The sequence below is a fragment of the Python bivittatus genome, unplaced genomic scaffold (assembly GCF_059951505.1).
Source record: "Python bivittatus isolate LINGU-HERP-01145 unplaced genomic scaffold, Pbiv_v1 ctg000610_np1212, whole genome shotgun sequence".
NCBI lineage: Eukaryota > Metazoa > Chordata > Lepidosauria > Squamata > Pythonidae > Python > Python bivittatus.
In genome coordinates, this window is record NW_028277088.1 from 37,226,325 (window position 1) to 37,238,849 (window position 12,525).

The window sequence follows — 12,525 nt, forward strand, 5'->3', positions numbered from 1 at the left end:
TAATATTAATCCATAATTTATAGCAGTTTATAGCATTAAGTTAATGTTCCCCAAACTGAAAACTGTGGGCAAAAACTAAAGCTTACAAAATGAAATTATGAGATGACAGGTATAAAAATGATTTACCTCTTTTCTAAATTTACTTTCTAGTTTTCAAGGTTCTTCTATCATTAGTTTTACTCAACCAGATCAGTCTTTATGAGTATGAATTTAGATGTATCTCAAGGCCATCAGAATTCTTTTTAAAAAATCATCAAGCTGTGGGTCATGTTGTAAATATCATACATAATTTGGTTGTGTCATAAGTGTCTATATAATTAAATTAACATACGTGGATTTTATTTTTTTTTCCCCAGTCCTTCGAATAATAATTATTCTCTAGATGGATGAGATAGAAAGAATTAAAAATACTAGAATCCAGAAGAAAAACATTTCAGTAACATATAGCATAGGAAATAGGACATAAAATGTATTCTGGTTTTCTTGTGATAATCCCGGTTTTCTTGTGATAATCCTGGCTTTTAAGTGCATCATTATAATGTGTCAAGTTTTGGAAAAAAATATTAGCTCTGATTAAATATATCCTGTAAAATATTATTGCAATTTGATTTAGTCATGAGAGAAGGGTCAAGTGAATTCATACAGAATGTCAAACAACTATAGATCTCAGATGATACATAGTATGTGCAATAACACATGAACACACATCAGATAGTCTTACTACATCAGTATTGCTTATGACATCACTCTTCTAGAGCCATCTGAACATAGCACCCAATATTTTTATGAAGGAAACATAAGAGTCCTATATTCATTCATTTCCAAGCAAATGCCATATCCTTGCAGTCATTAGATGGATTTGGGAGAATGGATGTCTCTACTATTTGATGCATACCCCTTATCTCATTATTGTTGTTTGCATTTTAAATGTTGCCTGAAAAGGATTTGTGTCTTTAAAAGTCACTTTGAGCTAATGAACAGCAAATGAATTCAGGTACATGGTAAATTAGAAATAAAGTTAAGAAAGTGGGGTTTTTTTCCAGTTCTAATGAGAATCTTATTGTGCTAAGGAATTATTAAATATGTTCTACTTTGTATTATAGTGCTGGACCCAAGGGAGACAACATTTATGAATGGAGATCAACTATACTTGGGCCTCCAGGTTCTGTATATGAGGGAGGAGTTTTTTTCCTTGATATCACCTTCTCTCCAGACTATCCATTTAAACCACCTAAGGTAAGGAGGAAAAGTAAAATTAACATGGCTGTCTAATCTGGTCATGCCTCATTCCATAGAAATCAGTGGGATTTAAGTTACTTATAAATAACTTGTCCCATAAATTTCAGTTAGACTAAAGCATTAGTCATTTAATATGAGTCCCACACTTATTTTCACCAATACATCTGACTGAAGCTATAATCAATATTAATGTGAACAAACTGAAACTTCTGTATTAATCACTAGAGTCACTATGTGAGATGGGCGGCTATACAAATGTGTTTAAATAAATCATTAAAACTACCACTCACAACTTTACTAGTGCAGTCACAATCATGATATCCTAGTGAGGCAACTTAAAGAATTTCAGTTACATCAAAATCCAGATGTTAAAGAAATTTAAATGGAGGATTCCTGCCTTTATTTTTTGTTTTGAGTAGAATTTGCTGTTTTGTTTTTGAATCTATATTACAATCACAGACCAACACAACACATAAAATATACAAATGACAAATAAAAACGACATGTGATTAATTTCACTTGATTATTTTAGTTGGCAATCTTAATATTCAGCAATAATAGAACACTGTACATTATGAGTGTCAGTTGGCTTGATTGTTTTAGTGATTTTAGTCCATTTGTAGACATTGTAAGAGGAGAACCATGTTAGTCTACAGTAGCAAAAAATTAGAAGGAGTCCAGTAGCACCTTTTCCAACTAATAGATTTCATTAAAAGGCATAAGCTTTCATGAGCTGCAGCTCACCTCATCAGATGCATAGAGTAGTTAGACTGATAACAGGATTTAGATTGGAAGAGGGTGGGGAGAAGGGAGGGGAAGACAGATTGACTATGCAGATACAGGTTACATGAGAGATATCAAGTAGCTTATCTATTAACAACTGTAATGTGATAAAAGCTCATTGTGTTTGTTGAGACTTTTTGAGATAGCCTGAAACTTTTGGATATATGTGAGTTCATCAGTCTCCCATTCAGAGGTGCTGTTGAAGTCTTGTTTTTCCAAATGGTCACTTTGAGATCTACAACAGAGTGTCCTGAAAGTTGAAATAGTCTGATATTACCTTGTCCTTGTATTCAGTCCTGATATCATATTTGTGTCCATTAATTGTTTTGCAAAGTTTGTCCCATTTGTCCTACATAGAATGCAGAGGGGCATTACTGGCTGATTATTACATATATCACATTAAAAGAAGAGCATGTTAAGGTACTTCTAATCTTGCATCTGTACTTATTAGAGCCTGTGGTAGTGCTGTTGGTATAGAGTGGGGGCAAAGTAGACATCTTGGCTTGTTGCAGGGTCTAGTTCCCATGTTAGCATCATTGATCTGTTGTTTCTTGTGCGAATCTGTTTCAGGTTAGGCGGTTGTCTGTATGAAAGCATGGACTTGCCACACAGTGCCTGAGAAAGTGCAGTCTCATTGTCCATTATGGGTTATAGCTTATTAATAATGCATTTCAGTGTTTTGAGCTGTAGGTAACAACTAGTGGTGTTCTGTTCTGCTTTTTGTGGCCTATCTTTTGAGAGGTCCTCCCTGTGAATTGATCTGGCTCTATTATTATCTACTGATTAACAGTGGCACTTAAATGTTTGTGAACCCTTTTGAATTTTCAATATTTCTGCATAAATATGACCTAAAATATGATCTAGTCTCCACACAAGTCCTAAAATTAGATAAAGAGAACCCAATTAAACAAATAAGTCAAAAACATATTTTATCATTATCATTTGTTTATTGAGGAAAACTATCCAAAGCTACAGATTTGTTTATGGCAAAATTATGTGAACCTCTAGGATTATCAGTTCATTTGAAGGGGGAAATTAGAGTCAGGTGTTTCAATCAGTGGGATGATAATCAGGGGTGAGTATAGGAGATACTGCCTTATTTAAAGAACAGAATTCTAGGTATTCACTATCAAATCTGATCTTCACAACACAGTGTAATATTCCAGGAAGTATAAGAGAATCCCCAAGATAACATCTAAGGAACTAAAGGCCTCGCTTGCATTGGCAAATGTCAGTTTTCATGAAACCACCCTCAGGAGAATACTGAACAACAATGGTGTGCATGACAGGGTTGCAAGGAGAAAGCCACTACTCTCCAAAAAGAGCATTGCTTACTGTCTACAGTTTGTGAAAGACCACATGGATAAGCCAGAAGGCTATTGGAAGAAAGTTCTGTGGACAGATGAGACCAAAATAGGACATTTTGACTTGAATGAAAAGCATTATGTTAGGCGAAAGCATAAGAACCTTATTCCATTTATAAGCATAAGAACCTTATTCCACTTCATTCCAGCATAAGAACCTTAATCCATCTATAAAACATAGTGGTGACAGTATCATGGTTTGGGCCTGATTTTCTGGCTCTGGACCAGGACCGCTTGCCATCATTGATGGAACTATGAATTCTGAATTGTACCAGCAAATTCTATAGGAAAATGTCAGGGTACCTGTTTGTGAACTGAAGCTCAAGAGAAAGTAGGTCATGCAGCAAGACAGTGACCCAAAACACACAAGTGGTACGACCAAAGAATAGTTAAAGCAGAAGAAAGTTGATGTTTTGGAATGGCCAAGTCAAAGTACAGATCTTAATCCTATAGAAATGTTGTGGAAGGACTTGAAGCGGGCAGTTCATGCGAGGAAGCCCACAAACTTCCCTGATTTGAAGCTGTTCTGTAAGGAGGAATGGGCTCAAATTCCTCCAATATGCAGGACTGATCAACAGTTATCGGAAACATTTAATTGCACTTATTGTTGCCCAAGGGGGCACACCAGTTACTGAAAGCAAAGGTTCACATACTTTTGCCACTCACAAAACTGCCACTTTGGATCATTTTCCTCAATAAATCAATGAATAAGCATAATGGTTTTGACTCATTTGTTTAATTGGGTTCTCTTTATCTAGTTTAGGACTTGTATGGAGAACAGATCACATTTTAGGTCATATTTATGCAGAAATATTGAAAGTTTAAAAGCGTTCACAGACTTTTAAGCAACACTATAATTATCTGGGTAGTTTAGCCCCTAATGCCTGGTTTATTTCCATCAGTTGAAGATCTCTATCAAGAGGGTCAGAACAAATGTGGTTGTAGCATAGAGCTTGGCTATAGATGATAGATTTGGTGCTGTGTTGTGGATGGAAGCTGGCAGCATGTAAGTATGCATGGCAATATGTAGATTTCCTCTGTAATGTGATTTTATATGTCCATTGCGTAACTTTGCTGTGACATCAAGGAAGTGGACTTGTCTGTAGATAGGTCAAGGCTGAGGTTTGCGGTGGAGTGGAAGTTGCTGAAGTCATGGTGAGAGATTCATTTCCATGATGGAAATATTCAGATGATGAAAGTGTCATCAATGAATCTCAAGTAAAGGAGGAGCTTCAAGGGATAAGAGCTGGTCATCCATAAAAATGTTGGCACTCTGCCACTGATTTGCAGGTATCTTTGGCAATAACATGTACCTGCAAATCAATAGTGCAACTATGGGTACACATACAGCTTCTCAATATGCCAACATATTGGGATCTTTTTAGGGTTATAAATCTGATGAAGTTTCTTACTCTCTACATAAGCAGTGGAACAGCCAGCCTCCTGAAGTTGTGGACGCTCCATCACTGGACATTGTCAAGAAAAGAGTGTTGGGGATGTTAAGAGGATACCTGCACTGGGCAGGTGTTGGACTAAAAAACTAGAAAAACACTTCCAACCCTATGATTATATGGTGGGTAAACATTAAAAAATCATTTTGCTGGAGATTTTTCTAATTCTGCTGGACATGGCCATTCACTACCAGCATTGCCATTAGCTTGCTGTAGTGGCCAAGGACAGAGCTCACATACAATTTATCATTTTTTTCCTGCTTCACCTTGTGGCCCTCCTAGAGTAACTTCACACCTGTGACATCTTAGTTGGCAGTTTGACAGGTGGCTAAACCATACATTCTAAGCACCTGTCTGCACTCACTCATCCCTAACCTAGGATATATGAAAGAGAGCGATTGGTTATTGTTTTCCTTGGCAGCCAGTAATACTCAGTAGCAAAAGAAACAAAGCCAGAGGAATCCACCAATTGTTTTCCTTAACTCCCCACCCCCATTAAAACAGTACTAATTACTGAGGCTGAATATGCATTGGCAAAGAACAACTTATTCATTTGTTTGTTTTCTTGCTTGTTTACATGGATTATTCTACGTACGTCTGTAGTATATACTGCTGGTTCATGCACTGGAAAAAAGCATTTCAGTGTGAACGTCCCACTATGCTTTAAATTGTAGTAGAATGACTGATGTCCATAACTGGTATTGTCTTAAAGCTTAAGAACTATCATAGAGGAGCTCATTACACAATTATCTTACTTTTTTTTTTATTTCTAAATGCTGTCACTCTCATATCTGTGATTTTTATGTCAATTGCCTTCACTCATCGTTATAAATAACGGTAATGCTTATATACTTAAGGTTCCCATATGCCCAGTAATAAAACAGGAAAATATTCAGTGTACTCTTCAAGAGCCAGTATAGAAAGATGGCTATAGTCCATTTTATTCAAACCCATATTGACAGTAGAAACCACTTGGAAAAAGAGTGGTATATTTAATCAATTGAACTGTGTTCTTGTGCTTGACTTGAGCAGCAGTTAGAGCTATTATACAGTTTAAACATCTCTTCCAAGGGTAAGGAAATGAAACATTCCTTTTTCCTGATACTTCCTTTTCAGGCCATGATAGCCTAATTTTGTTCAAACCCTGCACTGCATAAGCTGTTTCTTCATGTACTGGTTAACTAGATGGTGTTCAGAATCAATGATACAGACTTTTCTGTTCACATTGCTATCTTGTGCAATATTATGATGGGCCATCTACATTTGTAACTGAATATTGTAAATACATAATAAGCTTGAAGCCAAAAGATACATATATTGATATAGAGAGATTTGAATGTTTCAAGTTACTTAAAATAAGTGTAAAGTAGGATATAAATATTGTAAAGATTTAACAAGGAAGTAAAGTTGAAAAACTTACATTTATCGAATAAGGACACAGTTGAATTGGTTAAGCACTCATTAGCCAGAATTAACCTGTAAAATTTTTTTTACAGGTTAATTCTGTACACCATAAAATCAAAAATGTAAGATTTTAAATACGTAGCCATGTTAAAACATTACACCACATGTAAACATTCAGCATCTTGAAAGTGGGACAGGCTCATTGTTAGAACTACAGTATCACTCAGCATAGAAGAATGGCCAGGGGAAAGGTCATCCAAGTCAGAACCTCAAAACTTGCCATTTCTACATAAGTGCAAAATACTTCAAATAGCCCGGCCTTATACAGTAGAAAAAGTGGAGCAACGCAGGTGAAAGCTGGCAAATCCTATTGAAAGACTTAGAGTTTCTTTCCCTTACTCTTAATCATATTTCTGTGATTAATATAAATTTACCTCAGTACAATGTTAAATAGCTGACACCTTTATTTCCAATTTTCAGTCACAAATCTTTTAAAGTTAAATATTCTTCAGCTGAATTATGCTAGTAAATATGATTCCATGGGTCACATTCAGGCTTGAAATAATTTGAAGTATAAAGTTTGTTCTTAAACAAATAAGCCATGTTTCATTCTGGAAACTTTTGGGGTTTTTTCCCAAGCTAGAAAACAAATTAAACTTTTTTCCCCCCAAAACTCAAGGGCCTTATATGCTGAGAACCAGCAGTATACCTGTGCTGTTTTTAAAATTCATTGTGTTAAATTCCATTTTGAAATCTCTGTGGGCTCAGTTTATGAAGATAACACTATATAACATTTAATGGGAAATTGTAAATATCTCTTCGCATTTAGAATATGTAGTACTTTTTGCTATGAACCTAGTGGTTTAATTAGCCCTATTCATTCATTTATTCATTCATTCATTCATTTTGTGGAAACCAACTATAACTTCAAGTTCCCTTTCTACAGAACACAGAGGACTCTCTCATTACGATTTCTAAAAACTGACAGGACCATTTCTCACTATTCTGAGGTGGCAAGTATTATGAAAACTGTGGTGTTAATCTAAAAAATTGGAATATCACTGTTTAAGAATTGAAAATTCTTTCTTTTTTGACATGTTTTATAAGCCATAATAAAAGTCGTCTTGATTTTCTCATCTCAGATAAGGAACCATTTATCAAGCATAATGTCTCCAGATTTGTGTGGCAGCTATTAACATTTATAGACAGATAACTAAGGATACTGGGCATGGCAAAGTAACTCACTGAGAATCCCACTTTTCCATCTTTATTTGTATATATTTTTAATTACTACTACAATCATTGATGGTCTGCAGTAATTCCTTTCAGATTTTATCTGGTTATGCCTAAATCCTTCCTCCCCCACATTGATTGAATACTTCTGATTTTATGGAAGCACACAGTTAACTCTGATTTTCTGGGAGATTATGATTTATATTTTTTTAAACATACTAATATTTTGGGATTCTTAATTTAGCTCTTAACACACAAGTAATTCTATTTTATTAATATGCTATTGTTAATATATTTTCTTTTACTATTTTATTCTCTTTTTAGTTTCTTAAGGACTGCACTTAAACTCTTTGCACCTTCGCATATCTATTTTACTTTTCCGTTTGGTTCTTAATTTCCTTTTGGAATTTTACAATTTTAGATTTGTATAAAATATTGGTCAATGACCAGAATAAATTTGAACTGAACTTAAAATTGCCCCCAAATCCAACCCATATAATAAGTGCATCTATTATGTCACCTTCAGCCCTCCCTCAGATTTTTGAGTACCTTGGCCACCAAAAACATTGCCTACCCTGTTTTATCACTGACCATCCTAAATTATTTTATTCAAACTGTAATTTTATAATGTTATTTGTAAGTTATCTCCCATATTTTATAATAAGGATAAACACATTATTGTGGCGTGTTTATAAGTCAATTAGATAAACCTCCCAGGGTTTCTGTCCTATTATTCCTCTACTTTTCTGTATTCTCATCCAGCACTTAGTTTATTTTGTCTTTATTTAATTGCATTGACTTGCCTCCCTTTTTTTCTCTGTGTATGTGTCACTTTAGCAAACCTTTGACCTTCATTTTTTTACTCACATTGGTGTGTGTGTGTGTGTGCGCGCGCATGTATCCATCCATCCATCCATCCATCCATCCATCCATCCATCCATCCACTGCTACGTTTTCAGTAGTCAACCCTTGATAAATCTTGGTGTTTCCTCCAGGCTATCTAATGCTGCCTTAATTTGTGTGGGTGATATTTTTTGGATATTTAAGCAACATTGCTCACAGCCTGAAGATTGAAAATAAGAGTAATACAGCCCTCTTTTTTCCAGGTCACATTTCGGACAAGAATTTATCACTGTAATATTAACAGCCAAGGAGTGATTTGCTTGGACATTTTAAAAGACAACTGGAGCCCAGCATTAACTATATCTAAAGTCCTTCTCTCCATCTGTTCACTTCTTACAGACTGCAATCCTGGTAAGACAAAAAGAATTTACAAAATATATTGGAATCAAGATTTATGTTGGCTGTAGGATTATTTTTGTTCATAACTTTTTAAAAAGTGACAGTAAACCTCTCTCTGCACTAATTGACCTCAAGAATTACCATATTAGGATAATTCCTGGTATTTTAAGCTGCATGAGTTACAGAATTTGTTGCATTCCACTATTTAACATCCAAAAATATACTGTTTCATAAATTGCCAGCAGTAATGTAGTTCAGTGATGATAAAATAGATTTAAATCACCAGTTATGTTTGAACAAGCATGTATGTTGCTTCATAAAGTGTCTAGATAATTATAATATTGTATTCAGTTTTTATTTCCTTCTAAGTTTGTTGTTTATGATCATCTGTAATGGAGGATAGTACTTCACATATCTAATGAATTTGATTCATCAAAGTTTATGCCATAAAATATCTACTTGGTAAATTGGGTTTGTTAAAACACAGGAATGGATGAGGGAGAATGCAGCCATTGAGATTCAGATATAGCTATATAATTAATGTTACTAATGCATAAAATTTAGTATACAAGATAGTAGCAGATTTTATTACCAAGAGCATGATGATTGATTGATTGATTGATTGATATAAAACAACTTATTTTTTCTACCATAAAAAGTAATAGTTTTTTTTTAAAAAATAAACAAATATGCATTATTTCTGTGAGATTTACTTATTTAGTTATTACATTTAGAATATGCATTTTTCAAATAGGTCAAGGGTAAACATCCATGGCAGGACTCTCCTCATTTTATCCCCACAATTCTTTGAAGTACATTGGACTGATACAGTGATTGGTCCAAAGTCATCCTATAGCGTAAAGACAACTTGAATCTGAGACTCTCCAGTTCCAGTTCATTACTTTAACCATTACACTAAACTGGCCATATTGTGCACCAGTGTCCAAATAATACATTATAGCAAATCATATTTTGAAATTGGATTAGTAAAATTGCTAATTGGGCAAGCCAGTACTTATTCTGGTTAACAGTCACGTTTTACAGGCTGCAGTGTGTGCAATATGCAATTACAGTGTGCCACAAATTAAGAAATAACTAATTAAGCATAAGGTTGACTGAAAAATTAATGACACAAGTCTAAAGAATGTGTCTTTAGTTGGCTAGATCTTTCAATCTTGTATTTATGTTTCAACCACTCAGAAGACAGAACAAATCTAGATTTCTTTGGCTACACAGGCACAAGTTCATCATTTGTATACCTTTCTGTTCAGCTTTCTTTTAATTGCTTTCTCTTGCTTGGGTCATTTTTTGCTTGGAATTCTTATGGTAGTACAGTATTTCTTTTTAAAACCAAAAGTGGATTCATAGGAGTTTCTGTGGAGCAATACATGTTGTCATTTTTTTTTTCTGACAGTGTTATCTCATGAATTTAGACCCAATTCTTTTAGACCCAGAAGAAGAAATTGTCTGCTAGTCATGCTTTGTAATCTGTTTTTGATCATGGTGAAGAAAGCTGTCTACCTTTCTGTGAATGAAATGCTTTTGAAAATACCCCAGGCACATCTGAAAAATCACATACACACCTTGGTTCACTATCAGCTGGATGCAATTTTCAGTACATTCCATCATCACTTCTTCTTAGCGTACTGCAGCCCATTTTGAAGACAGAAATCTGGCAGGGATCCTAAGCCATTTTTATTGCATATTCATCACCCATTTAATGGGGAAAAGCAGATCAGGTCAGATTGAAAGGGAGCTGTGAGTTCTTCCATGAAAAAACAAATGCACACTAGGTTTTCCCTTTGAAGGGAAAAGGAAAAATGAAGTATTACTACCTGGTAGACTTAAATTTATACAATTTTTCATTAGAATAAAACAAATTGTAATAAGGATGGCAGCTAATTAACTTCCAGTCATACATAATAATTAATCTGAGTTTGATGCACAGCTGCAGCTTCACTGGTAAGCAATGCTTTTCTTTACAAACAAGACAAATGAAAAGAGGTATTTGCTCCTCTGACATGTGTATAGTAATCTACAAAACGTATTAAAAAGAAAGATACTTACATCATTGGCCTTTGCTTCTGATCACCGAAGATAGGTACATATCCCATTTTAAACAACTGGTGTGAGATTTGACTTCTAAATAGTTCTTGTATTTCCTCTTCTCTTACTTTTGTGCTTTGTGTTTCAGGCAGTAAATTGCATTAAGACTATCTGAATTGTGTTAACTGGATGACTTTATAGCTATGATGGGAAAGGAAAATATGTACACACTAATGCACGGTATTGCAGGGAAGGGATTTAATGAAACAATTGAGATACAAATGGAGGAATAAAATTCCAAAGTCATTGAGAATCGAGCAGCATACAAGTTTAATAAATTATTATTATGACAGCATTAATGCTGCAGTATTTTTTATTTATTTAGAAGTTATACCTGTTATGCAAGCTACTGGGTGGCTAGCATTCACTGGGATTTCAGCCTTAAAATTTCACACTGTAGAAAATTTTTAAAATGGAAAGTACATTATTTTCAAAAAATAAAAACTAAATTCCAATTAAGACAATTTAAGAGATGTAAGGCATATTTTCAGACCTAATGATAAGTTAGAATGGTTGAGATCTCCAGCTAATTATTCATTAACATCAAAATAGTGAAGGCAGTTCGATAAACTGCACTTGATTTCTTTACCAGCAAAAGCACTAATCTAACTAGACATAATGTGGAACTAAAAGTTTCTTTTACAACTGGATCTGAACTCATAGAATTTTGCTCTAGTAAGTGAATCTGAGTTCTGGAGATGAAGTTGTTTTTGCATTTCTATGTTGTTAAAATAACAACAGCCTATAATCCAGGCAGGTTAGTTGAGCTAAAGAAGAAGAAGGTCAGTTAGTTTCCACGATATGATCTTGAGCATACCAGCCATTTTCAAGAAGAATATCAGGAATCGCTTTGAAGTCCTGAAAAGTTAAGGAGCACAGTGAAAAAAATGAAGATAAAATTAAATATAAAGAAGACCAAACATCAGGTAGAACAACCAGCCTTAGATCTGGCAATGAATTTATTGAAGTGATGAATAGCTTCTGCCTTTTAGGATCAACCATCATCAGTACATGAAAAAACAATCAAGAAATATGCCACAGACTACCACTTGGTAGAGCAGCCATGAAGGCCTTTAGAGATATTCAAATGCCATGAGGTCTCTATACCTACAAAGATCAAAATTCCCCAAGCCGTGGTATTACTTGTGTCACTCTATGGAAGCTAAAGTTGGATTTTGAAGAAACAGGATAGGAAGAGTATTGATGCTTTTGAACTTTGGTGTTGCAGAAGATTCTGAGAATACCATGGACAGCCAAGAAAACAAACAAATGGATCATCAAACAAATCAACCCAGAGTTCTCATTCAAGGCACAAATTACCAGGCACAAACTATCCAATTTCAGAAACATTATGTAAAGACCTAGCTCGCTGGGAAAGGTGGAAGGAAAGAGAAGATGACAAGCAGCAAGGTAGACAGATTCAGCTACAGTGGTGATAAGTGCACCATTAAAAAACCTGAAAGACCAGGTTAGGGGCAGATCATAGTGGAAAAAAATCTATATGGCTATGAGTCAACAATGATTTGATGTCACATAATCAATCAATAGTCCAGGTTCATATGTAATCTTTGTTAACTTCTGTTTAACAGCTCCAGCTGGTGTGAGGAGCCAAATGAGAGAGACTAATATATATAACCACATTGTTTATGAATAATAAACTTCAGTTGTAATTATATATTAAGTTATGTAGCCATTTTCTTGAA

General features: G+C 34.7%; 1 protein-coding gene and 1 long non-coding RNA gene across 3 annotated transcripts in view; both read left to right on the forward strand.

The window, feature by feature from the left end:
* The window catches only part of UBE2E2 (ubiquitin conjugating enzyme E2 E2), a 185,872-nt gene that overhangs the window by 158,624 nt on the left and 14,723 nt on the right, over positions 1–12,525 (forward strand). For both annotated transcript variants that reach the window (XM_088150798.1, XM_088150797.1), the window contains 2 exons: positions 1,104–1,236; positions 8,581–8,728. In XM_088150798.1, coding sequence (XP_088006924.1) covers positions 1,104–1,236; positions 8,581–8,728 — 281 coding nt within the window. The remainder of the gene's footprint in view (positions 1–1,103; positions 1,237–8,580; positions 8,729–12,525) is intronic.
* Positions 2,922–8,375, forward strand: LOC148214599 (uncharacterized). The gene is made up of 2 exons (XR_015797914.1): positions 2,922–6,286; positions 6,334–8,375. It is a non-coding gene; the product is annotated as an uncharacterized LOC148214599 (long non-coding RNA).